At 39.7% G+C, this 21,073-nt stretch overlaps 1 protein-coding gene across 3 annotated transcripts in view; it reads left to right on the top strand.

Moving 5' to 3' along the window:
* LOC132637108 (metal tolerance protein C2) overlaps window positions 1-21,073 on the top strand; it is a 44,047-nt gene that overhangs the window by 10,502 nt on the left and 12,472 nt on the right. The window contains exons 4-9 of one of the 3 annotated variants that reach the window (XM_060354262.1): window positions 10,843-10,919; window positions 11,573-11,661; window positions 13,525-13,594; window positions 13,738-13,776; window positions 13,904-14,054; window positions 15,486-15,599. In XM_060354262.1, the coding sequence (XP_060210245.1) occupies window positions 10,843-10,919; window positions 11,573-11,661; window positions 13,525-13,594; window positions 13,738-13,776; window positions 13,904-14,054; window positions 15,486-15,488 (429 nt within the window). In that variant the 3' untranslated portion in view covers window positions 15,489-15,599. Of the gene's footprint in view, window positions 1-10,842; window positions 10,920-11,572; window positions 11,662-13,524; window positions 13,595-13,737; window positions 13,777-13,903; window positions 14,055-15,485; window positions 15,600-21,073 lie in introns of those variants that run through there. The other 2 variants (XM_060354257.1, XM_060354255.1) reach the window with 2 other exon arrangements.

Raw genomic sequence — 21,073 nt, 5'->3', positions numbered from 1 at the left:
GGACTGGATTTCGAGCTATACTGATTGCAGTCCTGTTGTCACAATATAAGGAAAGTTTCCTTTTTCCAGACAATCTCAATTCTTCTAGTATCTTTTGTAACCACAAAAGTTCACAAACACCTTGGGCCATAGCTCTATATTCTGCCTCCGCACTTGATCTAGCAACTACACTTTGCTTCTTGCTTCTCCAAGTGACCAAGTTTCCTTCTATGAGTGTACAGTAACCAGATGTAGACCTTCTGTCATCTAGAGATCCAGCCCAATCTGCATCTGTAAAGGCTTCTATTTGGAGGTGACCATGTCTGGAGTAAAGTAGACCTTTTCCTGGAGCAGACTTCAGATATTGCAAAATGTGAAAGACAACTTGCATATGAGGATCTCGAGGATCATGCATAAACTGACTCACCAGGCTGACTGAATAGGCTATGTCTGGTCTAGTGTGAGAGAGATAAATGAGTCTTCCAACCAGCTTCTGATATCTCTCTTTATCAACTGACTTTCTAACTCCGCTTTGTAGTTTGTGATTGCTTTCAATGGGTGATTTTGCTGGTTTGCAACCTGTCATACCTGTTTCTTTCAAGAGATTCAGAATATACTTTCTTTGAGAAATAAAGATTCCTCTTTTTGATCTAGCAACTTCAATTCCCAAGAAGTACTGCAATTTTCCTAGATCCTTGATCTCATATTCCTGTGCCAACAACTTCTTCAATCGGGTCATCTCTTCTTTGTCATCTCCTGTAATTACTATGTCATCAACATAAACTATGAGAAGAGTGAGTTTACCCTTTTGATGTCTTATAAAGAGGGTGTGATCCGCATTGCTTTGTTGGTAACCAAAGGAGATCATTGCTTTATAGAATCTGTCAAACCAAGCTTTAGGAGATTGCTTCAATCCGTACAAGGCTTTCTTCAGTCTGCATACCTTTCCTTGACTTTGTTCAGTACCAAAACCAGGAGGAATCTCCATGTACACCTCTTCTTCTAAGTTTCCATGAAGAAATGCATTCTTCACATCAAACTGTTGTAAGTTCCAGTCAAGATTAGCTGCACAAGACAGAAGAATTCTAATAGTGTTCATTTTTGCAACAGGAGCAAATGTCTCTTGATAATCCACTCCATAAGTTTGAGTGAATCCTTTAGCCACCAATCTTGCTTTGAACCTTTCAATGGAATCATTAGCTTTATGTTTTACGGTGAAGACCCATTTACAACCGACCAACTTCTTGTCTGGTGGTAATGCGACAAGTTCCCAAGTCTCATTCTTTGATAAGGCTTTCATTTCTTCCATGATAGCTTGCTTCCATTTAGAATCTGCAAAAGCTTCCCTCCAATTCTGGGGAATAGACACAGAAGAAATAGACAAGGCAAAGGCTCTATAGGAGGGCGACAAAGGATTATAGGAAACAAAGTTAGATAAAGGGTGTTTAGTGCAAGATTTGACTCCTTTCCTGTGAGCGATAGGCAAATCTAACTCATTAGGAAGTATAGATAACTTACCAGAAGAAGAAGGTTCGGCTTTGGCAGGTTGCATGATGGTTTTTTCTGCTCTATTTCTCCTTGAGTAAGTTGCCAAATCAGGCCTATCCAAACGCCCAAGAGTCTCCCTTTGAATTCTTTCTCCAATTTCACTTTCCCTTGTGGCAGTAGTTTCAATAATGGAACTAGGAAAAACCATCTCTTCTTCCTTATTATTCTCCCCCTGAAGGGGTGATGGTGTAATACTGAAATAGGGCTCAGATTCCCGAAATGTAACATCCATACTGACAAAGAATCTCCTAGAAGGAGGGTGATAACATTTGTACCCTTTATGTGTTGGAGAATACCCAATAAATACACATTTAAGAGCTCTAGGTTCAAGTTTCCCAGGGTTCCTAGCGTGAACAAAGCAAACACACCCAAATATCTTTGGAGGAACAGTATAGTCATTTTTACCCTTTAAAGCTTCTAAAGGACTCTGAAAATTAAGAGTTTTAAGTGGCATTCTATTGATGAGGTAGGCAGCTACTAGAATGGCATCCCCCCAGTAAAGCTTCGGCAGATTCATGGTAAACAAAAGGGATCTTGCTACTTCTAACAAATGCCTATTTTTTCTTTCAGCAACCCCATTTTGTGCACTAGTATAAGGACAACTAGTTTGATGGATTATCCCAAAAGACTCCAAGTAAGCTCCAAAAGTTTTATCCATGTATTCTGTGCCATTGTCAGTTCGAAATATCTTTATCTTAGCCTCAAACTGAGTACAAATCATATTATGAAATGACTGAAAACAGGAAAAAACTTCACTTTTGGCTTTTAACAGATATTTTTTTTGTTTTTTTTGAAAATGTAACATTGGTATGTATTGACTTGATCAGTGCATAGATTGCACTGGAACCATATTTACAGCAAAAGTGAGATAACTGATCCAAAACTCTGAAAATCTAACAAGAGCCTAGGATTTCAATTATGGATTCAGTCTCCTCAAGGTAAATCTGTTTGCACCAAAAACAAAAAAGTTTGACACAATTTAGCTTGATCTTTTGTACATCACTACTACTGTCTTCAAAGCACCGTGAATTTCTCTCTTTCCATATTGTCCACCAAATGCAAGCGGGGACAATCCTCCATCTATCTCTGTCTGAGGCTCCTATTCCTGCCTCCTCCCAAATATGGAGTAGATTAGTAATCCTATTTGGCATTACCCAGACAATGCCCCTGAGATTCACAAAGATCCTCCAAAGCTGTATTGTGATCCGACAATGTAAAAATAGATGGTTGACTGTCTCACCCTCTTCATCACACAAGTAACATCTGGAACAAAGAGAGAATTTTCTCTTTTTTAGGTTTTCTTGAGTCAGTACTGCTTCCCTTGCCAACAACCATGTGAAACATGCAACTTTGAATGGTACCTTCACTTTCCAAATGTGCTTCCAAGGCCAAAGTTGCACCTGCTGGTTACTCTGGTTCAAAAATTTGTATGCTGTGCTCACTTTGTAAATGCCTTTGCTGTCTTCTTTCCACCACAATTTATGTGCACCTTCTTGTGTGCCTTTAAACTCTTCTAGTAGCCTGAAAAACTCTGTCAATGTGTTGATTTCCCAGTCATTGAAGTTTCTCCTGAACTGAATGTTCCATCCATGATTGTCCCATATCTCAGCTACTTTCTTGTGTTGGTTTACTGCCAGCCCATGAATGACAGGAAATAATTCCTTTAGACTAGTGTTTCCCAACCATTTGTCCTCCCAAAAAGAAGTTTTGTGGCCATTACTCACCTTAATGGTGGAATGGTTCCACAGGAAAGGCCAAAGAGCTCTGATGGATCTCCACAGACCGACACCATAAGGAGTGTGCACCTCCATTCACTTGTTTTCTTCCCCATATTTTGCTTTGATCATTCTTCCCCAGTATGGTTGAGGTGTATGTGAGTACCTCCATAGCCATTTAAGTCTTAAAGCTTTGCTCTGCAGCCTTAAATTCCTGATACCTAGTCCTCCCTGCTTCTTCCCCAGTAGAACATTAGCCCACTTGACTAAATGGAAAACCTTTTTATCTTGATCACCCTTCCAGAGAAAGTCCTCCTGACCTTGTCTAGTCTTTCAATCACTCCAACAGGGATGGGAAAAACAGACATCATATAGGTAGGGAGTGCATCCAGAACTGAATTTATAAGTGTGACTCTGCCCCCTAGAGATATATATTGTGACTTCCACCTGGATAGCTTCTTCTCACATTTTTCAATCACAGGGTTCCAGATATTCAAGGACTTTGATTTGGCTCCTAAAGGCATGCCCAAGTAAGTAGTTGGCAGTTCCCCTACTTTTCCACCTAAAATCCTGGTCAATTCCTCCATATTATTCACACCATTAATTGGATATATGTGACTCTTTCTCCAATTAATGTGTAACCCAGAAATCCCTTCAAACAGTACCAGAATTACTCTCAAAATCTTCAGTTGCTCTTCATCAGCATCACAAAAGATCAGGGTGTCATCTGCATACTGTAGATGAGTGATTTCCAAGTTGGCATTTACATTTGCACTTGTGGCAACCTCAAAACCTTTGATCCAGTCATTTGTTCTTGCCACTTTGATCATGTTATTCAAGCCCTCCATGACCAGTATAAACAAAAAAGGAGACAAAGGATCCCCCTGTCTCAACCCTCTATGTGCGGGGAAAAAACCTTCAGGAGAGCCATTGATAAGAACTGAGAATCTGACAGTTGAAATGCAGAATCTAATCCACTTGATCCATTTTTCTCCAAAACCCATACATGAGAGCACCTTCAGCAAAAATTCCCAGTTGACATGATCATATGCCTTTTCAATGTCTAATTTGCATAAGATTCCTGGCTTGCCTTGTTTGATTCTTGAGTCCACTGCTTCATTGGCAATTAGAATTGCATCCATTTTTTTTTTTTTTTGGTAAAGTAATAAAATTCATTAGTAAAACATCAAGAAGATGCAAGGTTACAGATGGGAAAAGCTGGCAGGCTTGGCAAAACCTGTAGAACAATCTAAAGATATCCTATCTCTACTGAACTAGAGAAAAAGAGCTGATAAAATCTAGAAAGTTACCCACATTGTTTACAGGGGCAAAAAAATGCCAACTAAAAAGACTAACTAAACACCTAGACTTTAGAGAGAAAATAGGAGTTGAGATTCCTTCAAAGCATCTGTTGTTTCTCTCCTTCCATAGGGTCCAAATAATTACTGCTGGGATCATTCTCCAAATTCTTTTAATGGATTTGTCAACTCTCCAGAGTATCCAGCTAGCATATGCATCTTTGATGTTGAAGGGCATTACCCATTGTAGACCAAGCATAGAGTAGAAGAAAAACCAGAGGCTAGCTGCTGCAGGGCAGTGCAAAAATAGATGGTTGACACTTTCATTGGTCTGCTTGCACATGGTACACATGTTAACAACTATTACACCTCTCCTTCTAAGATTGTCTTGTGTTAGGCATGCTTCCTTCAGTGCAGTCCAAGTGAAGCAAGTAACTTAGAATTGCATCCATTATTTGTCTATCTTTAATGAATGCCATCTGTTGAACATCCACCAGCTTGCCTATAACTCTTTTCAATCTTTCTGTTAACACCTTAGAAATTAGTTTATAGACACTACCTATAAGACTGATAGGTCTGAAATCTCTCAGCTACTTGGCACCTGTTTTCTTTGGAATTAGGGCTATGTAAGTTGCATTGTAGCTTTTCTCAAAAACTCCCTGAGAGTGAAAGTTGTTAAAAGTGGCCATGATATCTGGCTTTAGAATTTCCCAACATTTGATCAAAAAGCCATTGTGTACCCATCAGGGCCAGGAGCTTTGTCCATGGCACACATTTTCAGACATGAAAACACCTCTTGTTCATCAAATTCTCCCTGTAAAACAACTTTTTCTTCCTCATTGATCACTGGACAGTTGAAAGGATTGTATGAAGGTCTCCAACCAATTGATTCAGTGTACAACCTCTCATAGAAATCAATAATTTCCCCTTTAATTCTTTCTGGATCCTCCACAGTTTCTTCTTGAATCATCAATTAATCAATGTTGTTACTTCTCTTATGTGCATTGGCCACCTTATGAAAGAAGCTGGTGTTCCTATCCCCTTCTTTGAGCCAAAGAGCCCTTGATCTTTGCCTCCAAGCTATTTCCTCATTTTTTAAATACTCCTCATAATCCATCAACAGCGATGCTTTCAGTATTGATTCATCTTCTGTCAACACTCTATTCTCCAGGACAGCATCTAGAGTTGCTAGTTGACTCAAAATATGTGTTTTTTGTGATCCCAAGTTTCCCTGGCTTGTTCTACTCCATTCTTTCAGCTTGGCTTTTAAAGCTTTGAACTTGCAAGCCATAATGTAATCAGGTTTGCCTTCGAAGACAAAAGAATTCCACCAATCCCTGATTCTTTCCACAAACCCTTCAGTGTTCAACCACTAGTTTTCAAATTTGAAGTAAGACTTGTTGTATTCCCACACTCCATACTGAAGTGAGACTGGAAAGTGATCAGAGTCTTTGCAACAGTGACTGCTTGATATTTCTGAACTTGTCATCCCATTCTTTAGAAATTAACACCCTATCAATTCTGGATGCTATTCTACAATTGTCACCCTTGTACCATGTGTAACACCCTCCTTCTAGCTGGGGATCTAACAATTCCATATCTTCTATAAAATCTGAGAATTCTTCCATGGCAGGGGTTCTTCTTCTGCAATTCATTTTTTCAGAAGGAAATCTTGTAACATTAAAATCACCACAAACAACCCAAGGCCCCTCCATTAGACCCCGAACTGCCCCAATTTCATCCCACACATGTTCCCTCTCTGCTCTACTGTTTGGCGCGTATACTCCAGTTATATAACATTCAAAATCTTGAAGGAGTGCCACAAACTTGCAAGATAAAGTATATGCACCAATCTCCACAGTCTCCCCTTTCCACACTCTACTGTCCCATAACATCAAAATTCCCCCTCTAGTGCCACTAGCCTCTGGACAAGCAAATTTTACCCATCTACCTCCCCAAAGATCTTTGATAATCTCTTTAACCTCCCCTTCCAGTTTAGATTCTTGTAAACATATGATATCAGCATACCAGTCTTGTATAAGGCTCTTCACAAATCTTCTCTTATCCCTATTGTTCAGCCCCCTTACATTCCATGACACTAGTTTTAACTTCATTTAGATCGGCTTCCTCCTTCCCCCTTACCTCTCTTCCCATCACTCTTGTACTTTACATCAAAAGAAATAAGTCCCTTGAGCTCCTGAGTCCCCTTGAATCTAGTCCTCTTTGACACAGACACTGCCTCCAATTTTCTGGCCTGTCTACTGTTGTCTATTTGCATCAGTAGTTCCACTGCTTCCTCCTCATGCCCCTTGAAATCAACCCCAAAAATTTCCCCCAGTTTAATCATGTTTTGCTTCACCCATGTAGTATTCATCTCCTCCTTATGCAACATTAAACTCATGTCTTGTTGAATAGGTTCTGCATCTTCTAATACCCATTCTTCAATTTCTGAATTACCTTGCCTGATCACTGTGGCAAGTTGCTCTTTTGGTGCTTGCTTCTCTATCTCAGAATTATCTGTAATAAGGTTCACCACCATATTCTCAATAGTTTTCTTCATCTGCAAGTCTTCTACGCCTATGTCTGAGTCTTTTCCCCCATAGCTTACTGTTTCTTCATGAATTGAAATAGCTTTAAGTGTCGGTGCTACTGGTTCTGAAGAAATCGACTGGGAAATTGTAGTTTCTATAGATAAAGGATCGAACTTGTTTTCAGTCTGCAGCACATTAATGTCATTAAAAATAACATGTGCTGCACCATCAAGCCCAGACCACTTATTATTTTTGGGCCTAGTTCTGTGGTGGCCCAAATAATAATAAGGAGATTGTGAAGGAAAGGCCATCTCCCTGTCATGTGGCCCCAGACCTTTATTTAAAAATATTCTAGCTGTATCTGCATACCCTATGTGATCCCACTGTGTATCAGCAGTGATAGGCCTGCTCTTCTGTCCTTTTTCTGAATTGGACTTTGCTTTTAACTGCTGGTCCGAGTCCTCCTTCAGACCACTGGTTTCTTCGATGGGCTTGTCAGATTCCAGCAACCTCTTTCCATTCGCCGGCGAAGCAATTTCAAATCGAACACTCTGCTCCACCCATATTGGAATATAGAATTTGATGCTATCTCTTTCTATAGTAACTTCACTAGGACAATTCCGACCGTCACCTGAAATTTGAATTCTCGCCCACTTCATATGATTTTTCAGATTAGTCTCTTCTTCAGTAGAAACCCATCCACCGCAGTTATTCCCAATTTCAGTGAAAACCCTTTGGGACCATAGATGGAGAGGTACCCCAAGTGCTCTGATCCATGTGGTTTTTGGGACTCGATTCGATGGTGCGCATCCAACTGTTGAGTTCCACCACTGGAGCTTCAATTTAGTCTCCTTCCACCTCCATTCTTTCTGAATGACTTGTTCAGCCATGTTCCTGTTGGGGAACTCAAATAGGAACATATTGTTGGCCATCTCGTGGATATTTATCCCAAAAACCACTTTCCATGTAACCATAACCCACCTCCTGATGTCCGATAGAGTGGGAACCTCTGTTTCTCCTTCAGAAAAAGATCCGACAATGCATCTCTTCAAGATTCCGGTGTCCCTAACCCCAGGAGACTGTGAGATACATATTTCTCCTTTGTTGGAAGTGACTGTTGATTCTCTAAGAGTATTAGAATGCCATTTACTCTCCCTTACTGCTCTGACATAAGGGTATTCTTTGGCTTTTAACAGATATACCCATGTCATTCTAGTGCAACAATCGATAAAAGTAACAAACCATCGACTACCGGACAAAGAAAGTGTTTGAGTAGGACCCCAGACATCAGAATGAATAGTCGAAAAGGGAATTGTGCTTTTATTGTCACTTAGAGGATAAGAGTTTTTAGTGTGCTTGGCATATTCACATGCATCACAAGACAAAGATTCGAACTCAGTTCTAGAAAATAAACTAGGGTATAACTTTTTTAAAGCAAAAAAAGATGGGTGCCCCAACCGTCCATGCCATTGTATTATTTCTTGGTTGACATCCTTATTTCCTACAAAAAGGCCTGACTAGAGTCTTGAGTTCTATCGATCAAATATAAGCCATCATGTAATCTACCACTGCTAATCTTCTTCCCTATATGAAGGTTTTGAAAAACACAATAATCAGAAAAGAATCTGACACTACAGTTTAGTTCTTTGGTGATAGCGCTAACATATAATAGGTTAATAGGAAAATCAGGCACATGAAGAATGGATGATAAGGTAATATCAGGAGTACAAACGATTGAACCTGTTCCAGAGACAGGGGTTAGGGAGCCATTGGCTATTATGACATAATCCCCTTTGGGATTAGGAGAGTGATTTTGAAGGCCTTTAGAAGAGCCTATCACGTGTCTATTCGCACCAGAATCAATAATCCAACAATTAAACTAAGCATTAAAAGCAATACCTGACTGCACATAATTGGGGCTAGCAATACTAGAAGAGTCAAGTTTGTTCAGAAGACGGCGAAGATGTTGAACTTCATCCTGAGACAAAGTCTCTCCAGAAATAGTGTCACCCATATTATCTACCATTTTTGTGTCACCCATAATTTTAATAGATAATAACCTAAACAGAATTTAGAATATGAAAAGAGCAACTTTAGAACCTGGATGGGAAGGGTCAGAATAGGCCTACGACCCGAGATCTGAAAAAAAAAATTCCAGAAAAAATTGCCGAAAAGTTGGCTGCCACGCCAGAATCCTAATTCCGGTGATCGGAAAAAATAAAAACTGGTAGGGATAGGCTCAGAATGTTCCAGCGACCCCAACAGAGAAAAATAATCCAGAAACGAACTGAACGAGAGGAGTTTTTTTGTGCGAACAGCCACAAAGAGAGAAAAACTCGACCTCTTTTATAAAACACGGAACCCTAGTACTGCGAGGGAGAAAACTCACCTCAAAAAGACAGCAATGACTCTGATACCATGAAGATTTTTAGCAAGAAGAAAAGACTTCTTATATTTTTGAATAATTATACAACCCATAAGAATGGGTACTTATACATGAGGTCTAAGACTAAATTAGAAAAGACAATATTACACAATCAATTCCTAATTAATTACATTAATAGAATAAAGGGCAGCCCGGGGAAGGGTCGGACCACAAGAGTCTATTGTACGCAGCCTTACCTTGCATTTATGCAAGAGGTTGTTTTCACGGCTCGAACCCATGACCTCCTGGTCACATGGCAACAACTTTACCAGTTATGCCAAGGCTCCCCTTCAATTACATTAATAGAATATATTCCTAAAATTAAGCTATCAATTTTAATCATCAATATCAAATCAACATCTCAATCTTAATCATTAATACCAAATCAACATATCGCGTTTCTTGGTAGAGTGAGATGACAGTGCAACAAATTTGTAGGGCTTACGCGGGGGTTATTCACTGGGATTTAAGATTCAGAAGGAACCTTCATGATTGGGAAATGGAAGAGTTTCACAATTTGATAGAGCTTTTGTATGGGCTAGACAAGCCAAATAACTTATCGGATGTTTGGAGGTGGCGGGAGAGTGGTGACGGCTTATTCACTGTTAGCTCTTTTTATAAGAGGTTGCTAGTGAGGGAGGAACAGACTTTCCCCCATGACTTCATTTGGATCCCTAGAGCACCAAGGAAGGTTTGTTTCTTTATTTGGTTGACAGCAAAGGGTGTGATCTTAATAGCTAAGAATCTGAGAAAGAAGAGAATCACTTATGTCAGTTGGTGTTTCATGTGTAAAAGTGCGGGCGAAAGTGTAGATCATCTTCTGTTGCATTGTGAGATGGCTAGCCGGTTATGAAGGGTGGTCCTCAATTTGTTTAGGATACAAAATGGGTTATGCCGGGTACAGTGAAGGAGGTCTTGCAAAGTTGGACTCATAGAAGGGGGAAAAAAAGCCTAAGAGCATGGTGTGTTTCCCCCTTAGCAATCATGTGGGTCATTTGGAAAGAGATATCAAGCACGGGCCTCACGTAACTAGTATACTGATACACACACACTCTGTCACAATTACATATGAGTGTGTGTATCTTTTAGGAATCTATCTCATAGTTTAATCTATTTGTCTACTTGTAAAACCTTATATAGACAATATACCATTTTGATATTTGTCATATTGTCACACCCACCCACCCATAAGGTGAGACACATAAGCATAATTTCATTTTTCATGTCCGAAATGTACTGTTTCTTCTTTAGATGGTTTGGTTTGGTGCTGATTGTGTGCTCTCTCACTCAATTGCATTTATCTGGGTTAATATGGCATGCTATTCATGTATTGCTTATGTAGGCAGCTGTTTCTATTGTTCATGTCATTCTCCTTGGCTGTGGAAGCACTTCATGCCTTTATACAAGATGAATCTGAGCACAAGTAAGTGTCCAAAAAGTTTTGGTTAAAAATTTGTAGTTGTTGGTTCCGAGATGTAAGTGATGTTATCATCTTTTGTTAGACCATGATCCTTGTGTAAATGTTTGTCAACTTATTAAACAAAAATAAGTAGCAGCCCTTTGATGCAAAATCATGACACTTGTCAGACAGTTAGGTTCTATTTTTGTTTGATTGAGGATGATGGTTTAACTTTTATCAATTACTGATCTATTAGACTATAAGGCATAGGCCTCTTACTTGATTCATCAGGCTTGTGATTATCTGAATCTTTATTAATTACAAAAGCGATCTATCTCTGAGGTGGTCACCCTTTTTGTACATTAAATTCTACTATGATATATTCTTGAATGAGCCTTAAAAGAGAGAAGATATTTTCTGAATAAGAAAAGTTTTACAGTTGAAGTAGTTCTTTAATATCCTCTCTTGAACTCAAGTCATTCTCTTAGTGATTATGCGCAACATACAGAATTTCAATGTTAACCTTTAGTTTATAAGTTCAAACGGCCAAATGATATCCCTGCAACAGTAATTATTATCACCTTGCACTTCATGGCAGAGTTTTGGTTGCTTTCTGACGGTTTCTGTAAATTTCTGTGAATTTTATTGTACCATGCCTGATGGAAGTCTGCATGTAGGCATTACTTGATCGTCTCTGCTGTCACAAACTTGCTGGTGAATCTCATCGGTGTTTGGTTCTTCAGGAACTATGCACGTATTAATCTTGGTAAGCCTCTTGATTGCAGTCAAAATTAATTCTTTTGCTCCCTCCTCGTGAGAGAGAGAGAGAGAGACAGAGAGAGAGGAAAGTCGAAGCGTTGACACCATCATTCTATTTTACTTAAGTGCCCATCCATTTGCTGTGCTTTTGGCAGCTGTGATTCGATTATGAAACACATCTTTATTGGCTTAATAGGTTAGGTTAGAGACATGACCGACCTGGGTTCGACACTAGTCATGCTACCCTCTAACCTTTTGCTATCCCCCATGCTAATGTGTCTCAGAGAAGTTCTGTATAAAGTATGGGTACCTTCAACTTTTTAACGTCTTTTGTTATATTTTGAAACATGCACGTAAGCATGCCCATGTGATACCCTTTCGGACACACATACACCAATCAAAGTATCAAACAAAGAGCTCATGTAACATAAGGTTTCCTTTGCTTTTAGAAGTTAAGCATGGTCGTTGCAAATTGCAAGGAGTAGATAAGGTAAGAACTAGTTTTGCTTCGCTTTGGCCACACCACAAGATCCTTTGACCAAGCTTCAGAGATACCTAAAGGATATAGGTAGCACTGGATTCAATTTAAAATTTTATCTTTATAACATACAGTATATAGGTTGTCTGGCAGAATAAGATCAAGGACGCAAAATTTTTAGTAGTCCTTGAAGAATCTAATGGAATCTGCGTAAATAAAAACCCAGGGAGCACTTTTTAATGATGGTATTCTATGAGGAAAGACAAAATAGTTGAATGGAGTACAGCATAAAATAAAGTTTCAATTTTTTTTTTTTTGACTGAAGATTTCTAAATCATATAAAATTGTACTTATCATAAAAGAAAACCAGCAGCAGAATGAAAGACTACAGAAAGCCAGATACTCCTTTTATCAATTCAACCAAATATTGTTCAAATGCCTACTAAGTAGTTCATGGGCCAATTATCTCATTATATTTCCCCCAAAGAAATGCCTACGAAGTAGTTCTTGTAGATTCCAAAATAAACAGAGTGATATTTTAGTCAAATAGCCTAGCTTAAGATTCCTGGTAACCTATTTTTGTGATCAGGTTGGGGTTTCCCCACTTTTCCTTATACAAATTTCCAGAAGCTTCACCAGGCGAGCTCAAGGTAAAGGATGAAAAATCATTTACTGATCAAAATAAAGAAAGAAAAAGGTGAATGGTAAATCCTCAGTCCTTACTGCCTGGTGTAGTTAATGGCCCATTACATGGATTTAGGAAAGTCCATGTGGCAATATTCAGGAGAGATATAAGAAATCATTATTGAAGCCTTCATTACCTAATTTTAGGTTTGTTAATTTGGAGGAAGAAAATAGGCGTATAACACCTCTTTTTTATTTGATTTTTTCTAGGTCTTAACTTAAGGTGGATTTTTTTTTTTTTTTTTTTTACAACAGTTGTGCACTTCATTATTATTTGAAGTGTCTTAATTGTAAAATTCCAAAAATGATAGTAGCAGTGTGTGATTCACACTACTGTGATATCCGTTGAGTGAGCATAATGGGGAGAAATTTCAAGATGTACTCGTTTCAATTTGCCCTTGTTTCTTTTTGACAACGGTGGTGGTCGTACTTGCATGCACTTTGACTAATCCACAAGGATACCTGCTACCTCTCACCAACACAAGTACTGGGTAGCTCTGCCATTGGTAGACGAGAAGAATCGCCTAGTGGCTCAAGGTTGGGCAGAATATACTATGATTCAATACGAAATGGGTTTGAATCTTTCATGTTCGGCAACGTGTCTGCTGATATCGCTTGATTTAAGAAGCCTTTGCTAGTTGAGCTTCTTGAACTGTCTTGACTTTGTTGGGGTTTGTGAAGATTCCTGATATGCTGTCTTGTCTGCAGTCTATAGGAAAGCTGAAGATATGAATTATCACTCTGTTTGCTTGCATGTTCTAGCTGATTCCATTCGCAGGTAAGTGATTACCTTGGTTTAGCTCGTTACATGAACTGGATCCTTGATTCAGATTCTATCTTATCAGCTATTTTGCTTCTGACTAGTTAATTGTTTCTCCTGGGTTCTTAGATCTTACACTGTTCTACCTTTTTGTTTATCAGTGCAGGTCTCATCCTGGCTTCCTGGTTGTTGACACTTGGGTAAAAATTTTCTTTGCTTTATGACAATTCATGTTTTTATTGACATTCATGGCCTGGCCCCGATAAAGAAGCAAAGTTGTTTACTGGCTGACCTCTTAGTGTTTTTTATTTTATTTTTGGGCTTCAGAGTGAAGAATGCTGAAGTCTTATGTTTGGGACTAGTTTCTGCCACAGTCTTTTTCCTCGTCATGCCACTTTTTAGAACTACTGGTGGCATCTTGCTCCAAATGGCACCACCAAGGATCCCATCTTCAGCCTTGAGCAAATGCTGGAGGCAGGTAATTTATGTAGTATCATTGATTTTTTTTTTTTTTTTTTTTGTAAATTATTAATGTTGTTGTTGATGCACAAACCATTTCAATTCGATATGAAAATTGAGCCAAACCCTGTAAGCTCCCCATTAAGGTTGGGGTCATTCATTGTATAGAACCAGGCAGGTCGTAATCATCTGATGTTTGAGGTGACGGGTTATAGATGGTGGTAAAGCTCAGTGTTCTCAAAGCACAGAAGGTTAATACGCTAAAGTACATTGGGGCTTTAAGCAAAAAACACAAATCAAGCGCGGGCTTTAATGGGATAGAAACAAATAAAGAAAAAGATAAAGACATATGTACTTCAAAAAGAGTAACTATAAACCCAAATAATATATAGACAACAGGATTGAAAAAATTAACAATTAGGTACTATATTTATTGGTTAATGCTGCTCTTTTCAAGATAAAGCTGGGTGATAAGCGCACACCTAAGCGCCTTGGTGCATTTGCTAAGGGGCTAAAGTGTGGTTCAAGTGAGGCTTTGACAACATTGGTGAAGATGGACACCATGCTGTTTTTTCCCCGACTTATACTTCTTTGTGATAGTAGCTAACAATGTTGGAGATAGAGTATTGCTTGTAAGGTTTTCGTGCAGTTGCTATTAAGCGTGGGAAGGAAAGGAAATTTTCCAAATATAATCAGAAAATTGACATTGTGGGGCAATATTGTCTCGCGAATGAATCTTATTGGATGTGCTAGCTCTTTGGAAAAAAAAAACAAACATTTTGGGTTTTGGTGGGGAGTGGGGTTAGCAGTAACAATGGTATAATGGGGATTGGGAATAAGTGGCTGAAATGGGAATGTTCTGCATCAGTTTTGTCAGGTTTGCAGTGTTGATAAATGGTTCACCTTAAGGATTCTTTCCTTCACGGAGAGGACTAAGGTAGGCAGATCCCCTCTCCCCTTTCTTGTTTATACTAGCAATGGAAGGATCCAATGGCATGATTAAGAAGGCAAAGGCAAACGCATGGATTAGGGGTTTTTAGGCATCCAACAGAGCTGGATGTGGGATGGATGTTTTTCATCTGCCATATGCATGACTCTCTTGTTTTGTGTGATGCTGAAGTTGAGCAACTGAGACATATCAGACTGATTATCATTGTTTTTGAAGCAGTGTCAGGTGTTCATGTTAATTGGAGAAAAAGCAAATTCTGTTCTATCACTGTGGTGCCTCAACTGTATAGGTTGGCATGTGCAATTGGTAATCTACCGACCGCTTATCTTGACCTAGCTTTGGAGCTATTTGATAGGGTGATCGAAAGATGTGTTAAGAGATTGTCTAAATGAAAGACTACCTTTCAGTTGGAGGCTGAGTGGTCTTAGTAAAGAGTGTGTTGGATTCTCTTCCAACTTATGTGATGTCCCTATTTTTTTTTTTTTTTTGTTTGGGATGAAGTAAGAAGTTTCCATTAAGAAAGGCAACTGGAAGGTGCTATTTTACAAAAGCAACAGCTTGGGAGCTTTTGGAGCAAAAACAAAAGCTAGTAAGCTTTTGGAGAGGAAACTAAGTTAGACTATGCAAGAACCATGGAGCTAACAAAGTCCAGGTAATTGTCAATGCTATTAACAGGGGAGTGAAAGCTCCAACTGAACAAAACTACTAAACATCTAGCTTTTAGAGTATGAATAGGAGTTGCAATCCCATCAAAACACCTGCGGTTTCTCTCATTCCAAGTAACCCAAAAAATGACGGCAGGAGCCATCTTCCAGACCTTTCTGATGGCTTTGTCAACTCCCCAAAAATTCCAACTGATATATGCTTCCTTTATGGACTGCGGCATGGTCCATACTAACCCAAAAATAGCAAAAAAGAAGCTCCAGATCTCAGTGACTGGACAATGTAGCAGTAGGTGGTTGACAGTCTCCAAGCTTTTGTGGCAAAAAAAGCATCTATTAACTAGAGTTATTTTCCTTCTGTTGAGGTTATCCTGTGTAAGAATAGCTTCCCTGAGGGCACACCATGTGAAGCATGAGACTTTGAGAGGCATCTTGGTCTTCCAAAGATGTTTCCATGGCCATTCCTCTAACAGACCATTCTGAGAGCACAAAAGATTATAGCTTTCTTTGACGGTGTGTTTGATCATCCATAGTAAATTCCCCAAGTGATGCTAGAAGAGAAATCACATTGTTTATCTCCCAGTCATTGAGATTCCTTCTAAGTGTAGGCCTCCAGTTATTATTCTCTCTGTATTCTGCAATAGTAGCCTTCCGATTGATAGCAATTCGGTACAAACCAGGATAGCAATCCTTTAAAGCTTCATTTCCAATCCACCTGTCCTCCCAGAACTTCACATGAAGCCCATTACCAACTTTGTAGGATATATTCTGGAAGAGAACCTGATGGAAGCTGCTGACGTGTTTCCATGGCCCAACACCGTGTGGACATGTGCTCTTCTTTGGACTCCAATGATTTAGGGCTCCATATTTGGCAATGATGATCTTTTTCCAGTAACCCGCTTCAGGTTGTCCATACCTCCACAACCATTTCATCAATAGACTCTGGTTATGCAGCATGAGGTTCCTGATTCCTAGACCTCCAGCAGATTTTGGCTGAGTCACTATTGGCCACTTGACTAGTGAGAACTTGTGGGTTTCACTGCTACCCTCTCAAAGAAATTTCCTTCTAATCCTCTCAAACTGCTTTAGGATAGAGCTTGGCATAGGAAATAAAGACATGATGTAGGTCGGGATGTTGTCTAGAACACTGTTAATCAAAGTCAGTCTGCCTCCCATTGAAAGGTATTGCATCTGCTAGGTAGCAAGCCTTTTTTCTGTTCTTTCTAACACCCCATTCTAGATTTCAATGGATTTGAATTTGGCCTCCCAGAGGTAAACCTAGGTAGGTAGTCGGGAGTGAGCCAATTTTGCAGTAAAGAACATCTGCTAACTCTTCCAAATTTTGAACCTCGTTAACAAGATAGATGATGCCTTTTATCATGTTGATATGAAGACCTGACAATGCCTCGAACAACAGAAGTAAGAGGTTGAGGTTGATACAAAAGAAGCCTACAGGACTCCTGTCAACTAGCACAGAGTATCTCACAGTTGAGATACAAAATTTTATCCACCTAAGCCACCCGTTACCAAAGTTCATTTTTTTGAGAATGTCAATGAGGTATTTCCAGCTCAGTTGATCAAAAGCTTTTTTAATAACTAATTTGCACAATAGTCCTGCTTCACCAATTTTAAGCCTCCAGTCTAGAACCTCATTAACAATTAAAGAAGCATCTGTTATCTGTCTGCCCTTTAGGAATGCACTTTGCTGCTCTGAAATCAGCTTCCCTATGACCTTCTTCAATCTTTCGGCCATGATCTTTGCAACAATCTTGTACACACTACCAATTAGGCTAATGGGTCTGTAGTCCCTTAGCTCTATTGCCCCTTTCTTTTTAGGGATGAGGGCTATGAAAGATGCATTACAAGATCTCTCCATGTAGCAATTGAGATGAAAATGATTGAGCGCCTCCATTAGATCTGCCTTGATGAAGCTCCATGCCTTTTGAAAAAATGCCATAGTGGAACCATCCGGGCTTGGTGCTTTGTCTGGGGCACATGAATTTAAAGTAGCCAGAACTTCTACTTCCTCAAAAGGTGCTTCCAAACTCTCACTTTGAATTATTGATAAAGAGGCCACACCTTCAAAATCTGCAGTGGGTCTCCAATATTCCCTTTCTTTGTAAAGCTTCTAGTAGTATTCCAGAATTTCCAGCTTGATATGGACCTTGTCCTCCACGATGTTTTGCCCCACTAAGAGTCTATCATTGCAATTGTATCTTCTTTGAGAGTTGGCAATTTTCTGGAAAAACTTTGTGTTTTTATCACCCGCCTTAAGCCATGTGCATCTGGATTTTTGCTTCCAAGAAATCTCTTCCGCTAAGGCAATCTGATGCAGTTCCATTTTTAAGGTCAAAGCTTTTGCCTTTTCATCTGCTGACTGAGCTCTTTGATCAGCAACTTGATCAAGGTGCTGCAAATCATCTAATGCTTTCCTCCTTCTGGTTTCTAGCTTGCCATACACTTCTCTGTTCCCAACATATATGTCCTTCTTTAGGCACCTGAGCTTCTGTAAAAGAATAAAATCAGGGGAACCAGTGATAAAGTAAGATTGCCACCATTCTTTTATCATGTCCATGAAACCATCTGCCTTTAGCCACATATTTTCAAATTTGAAATAGGAGGGTGAAGGTTCCCAATCTCCACACTCCAGGATGATAGGTTTGTGATCTGAAATCACCCTTGGCAAAGCTAGCTGCTTCACATCTTTAAATGCATCACTCCATTTGTTAGAAAATAAAAATCGATCTATTCTTGATGCTTGAGAATGATTTTCTCCTCTTGACCAAGTATATTGTGCTCCTTCTAGAGGGGGGTCAATTAATTTCAACTCCAAAATTAAGTTGGAAAAATTACACATTGCCCTGGACCTTGTGGAGCAGTTGGACTCTTTCACTTTCGTATCTACATACATTGAAATCCCCTCCAGTTATCCACTGATCCGACCATAGTCCTCTGACTGCTGATAACTCATGTCAAAACTCTTTCCTTTCTGGATTAGAATGAGGACCATATACCCCTGTGAAGGCCCATTTAAAGTCTTCAGTTAGACTCTCAAATCTGCAGGTTAGTGAGTATTCCCCACATTGAGTAGCAACACATTGCTACTGTCTTTTGTCCCATAAAATTAACATTCCCCCTTTGCTCCCAATAGCCTTATGTTCAGCCCAAGATATCCATTTGCAGCCTCAAATCTCTCTAACTAGAGAGTTGGTCCAATTTTCAATTTTAGTCTCCTGAAGGCAGACAATATCAACTCTCCATTTACGAATCAATGACTCGAAAGTCCTCCTTTTATTTCTGTCATTTAGCCCCTGCATATTCCAACTCAAGATTTTTATTCTCATCTAGGTTGAGAATTGTGGAACCTGCCCCTGCCTTGCTTCTCACAACTGTCTTGAAGACCCCATTCCAGCTCTGCTTCCCCTCTATTTCTCCCTTTTTTAGGACTGGCAACTCCCTGTGCCTCCTGTTGTTGTTGAGCCAATAATTGTGCCTTGCGCCTCTCCTCCATCCTTAGAATAATATCAAAGAGGTCATGTTCTAAACCTGTGGCGTTTAATTCGAATAATTTGCAAGCTTTAACCATCGTAATTTTAGTCTACCGTGATGTTTCTGTCACGACCCGGCTAGGGGGCCGCGACGAGCACCCGGTGCTACCCCACCTGAGCACCCCCGTATCGTACATAACATAACATCTAGGTGAACCATAAGTCAATTCGTGCTTTTCTTATCGTTAATCATATTGATCCTATTAGACGATCATTATCATTTAACATATCATAGGCATCTATGCCACATCATATTATGGCCTCTCTCACATCTTGGCCCGAAACATTCGGTGGAGGAGTTGGAGCTGGGGCTGAGGCTCCCACGTGCTCCTCGGTAATAGGCACTGTCTGGGAGGACTGAGATTGAGCCGCACTCTGGGACTCATCTTCCTCTACTACCGGTGGCGGTGCTCTTTCAGCCCGCTTTTCTGCCACCGTCTTGCCCTTTTGGGCTGCTGTAGCCTTTTTCTTTTTAGGCATCTCTGAAATACACAACACACGATTTAGGAACAAGAATTTCTTACATCATAGCTCTATCGCACGATTCTTATGAAGAAAGAAGGTCATATATTCCTAAAATGTCCGCAACACACCCATAACCAAGACTCTACTAGACACGGCTCGTAGACACATCCTAGGACTGAACTGCTCTGATACCACTTTTTGTCACGACCCGGCTAGGGGGCCGCGACGAGCACCCGGTGCTACCCCACCCGAGCACCCCCGTATCGTACATAACATAACATCTAGGTGAACCATAAGTCAATTCGTGCTTTTCTTATCGTTAATCATATTGATCCCATTAGACGATCATCATCATTTAACATATCATAGGCATCTATGCCACATCATAAGTACAAGGCCGACGACACCAACAAAAGATATACAAAACATGGGCCGACATGGCCGAACATCTCTACTCACATACACATGACTACGAGCCTCTAAGAGTATGACATATCGTATGAGCGGGACAGGACCCCGCTATGCCCATAATTATATACGAATAAGCAGCTATGGATCAAGTCTGTCTCCCTGTGCACCTGCGGGCATGACGCAGCGTCCACAAACAAAAGGACGTCAGTACGAAGAATGTACTGAGTATGTAAAGCATGATCAACATCAATATAGAAGCATAATATATATCATATGAAATAGCATAGGAGGGGAGACAGTAATATCATCATCATCATGTCGCTTACTTGCATACATCGTCGTTCGTATCCCATAATAATACTCGTACCATACTTGTGCTCATATTCGTATACATGTCCTTATTCGTATTCTTATACATAGTCTTATCACATTCATATTCATATTATATACATAGTCATTTCATATACATAGCATTTACATAGCATACCCGACCTTATAGGATCGGTGTTTTATATATATACTTGGCAACCAAGGCTCAAGATCATGCATACCTGGCCCTACCAAGGCATCAGGGTTATCCGTACCTTCTGCAGAAGTGCGCGCGCGTTACGTAATCATATACATACTTTATACATAGTTATATACATATAGTCTTACCCGACATCATAAGCTCGGGGTCTTATCATAGCCCTTCATAGGCATACATATACATATATCATAGCTCGTAAGCATCTCTAGTCTCATTTTACTCTCATCATCATTACAATCCTCATCATTATCGTTACATTTACATTATAGACTTACTCGTCATACGAGGAACATAGTATAATCATAGTACATATCAAGGGTCGTGAGCTTATGAGCTCGGAATGTCAACCATGTGAAGACAACATACTCATATAGAGGAATTAGGAATTTGGCCAAGAACCATGCCTTATGAAAGAAGGGTTAGCCTTACATACCTTTCCGTCAAACTATTCTACACTTGCACGTTCCCTTCCAA

Source organism: Lycium barbarum, chromosome 1, assembly GCF_019175385.1.
Source record: "Lycium barbarum isolate Lr01 chromosome 1, ASM1917538v2, whole genome shotgun sequence".
NCBI classification, from domain to species: Eukaryota; Viridiplantae; Streptophyta; class Magnoliopsida; order Solanales; family Solanaceae; genus Lycium; species Lycium barbarum.
The sequence above is the reverse complement of the archived record's forward strand: the minus strand, read 5'-3'. Positions and strand labels throughout refer to the sequence as shown.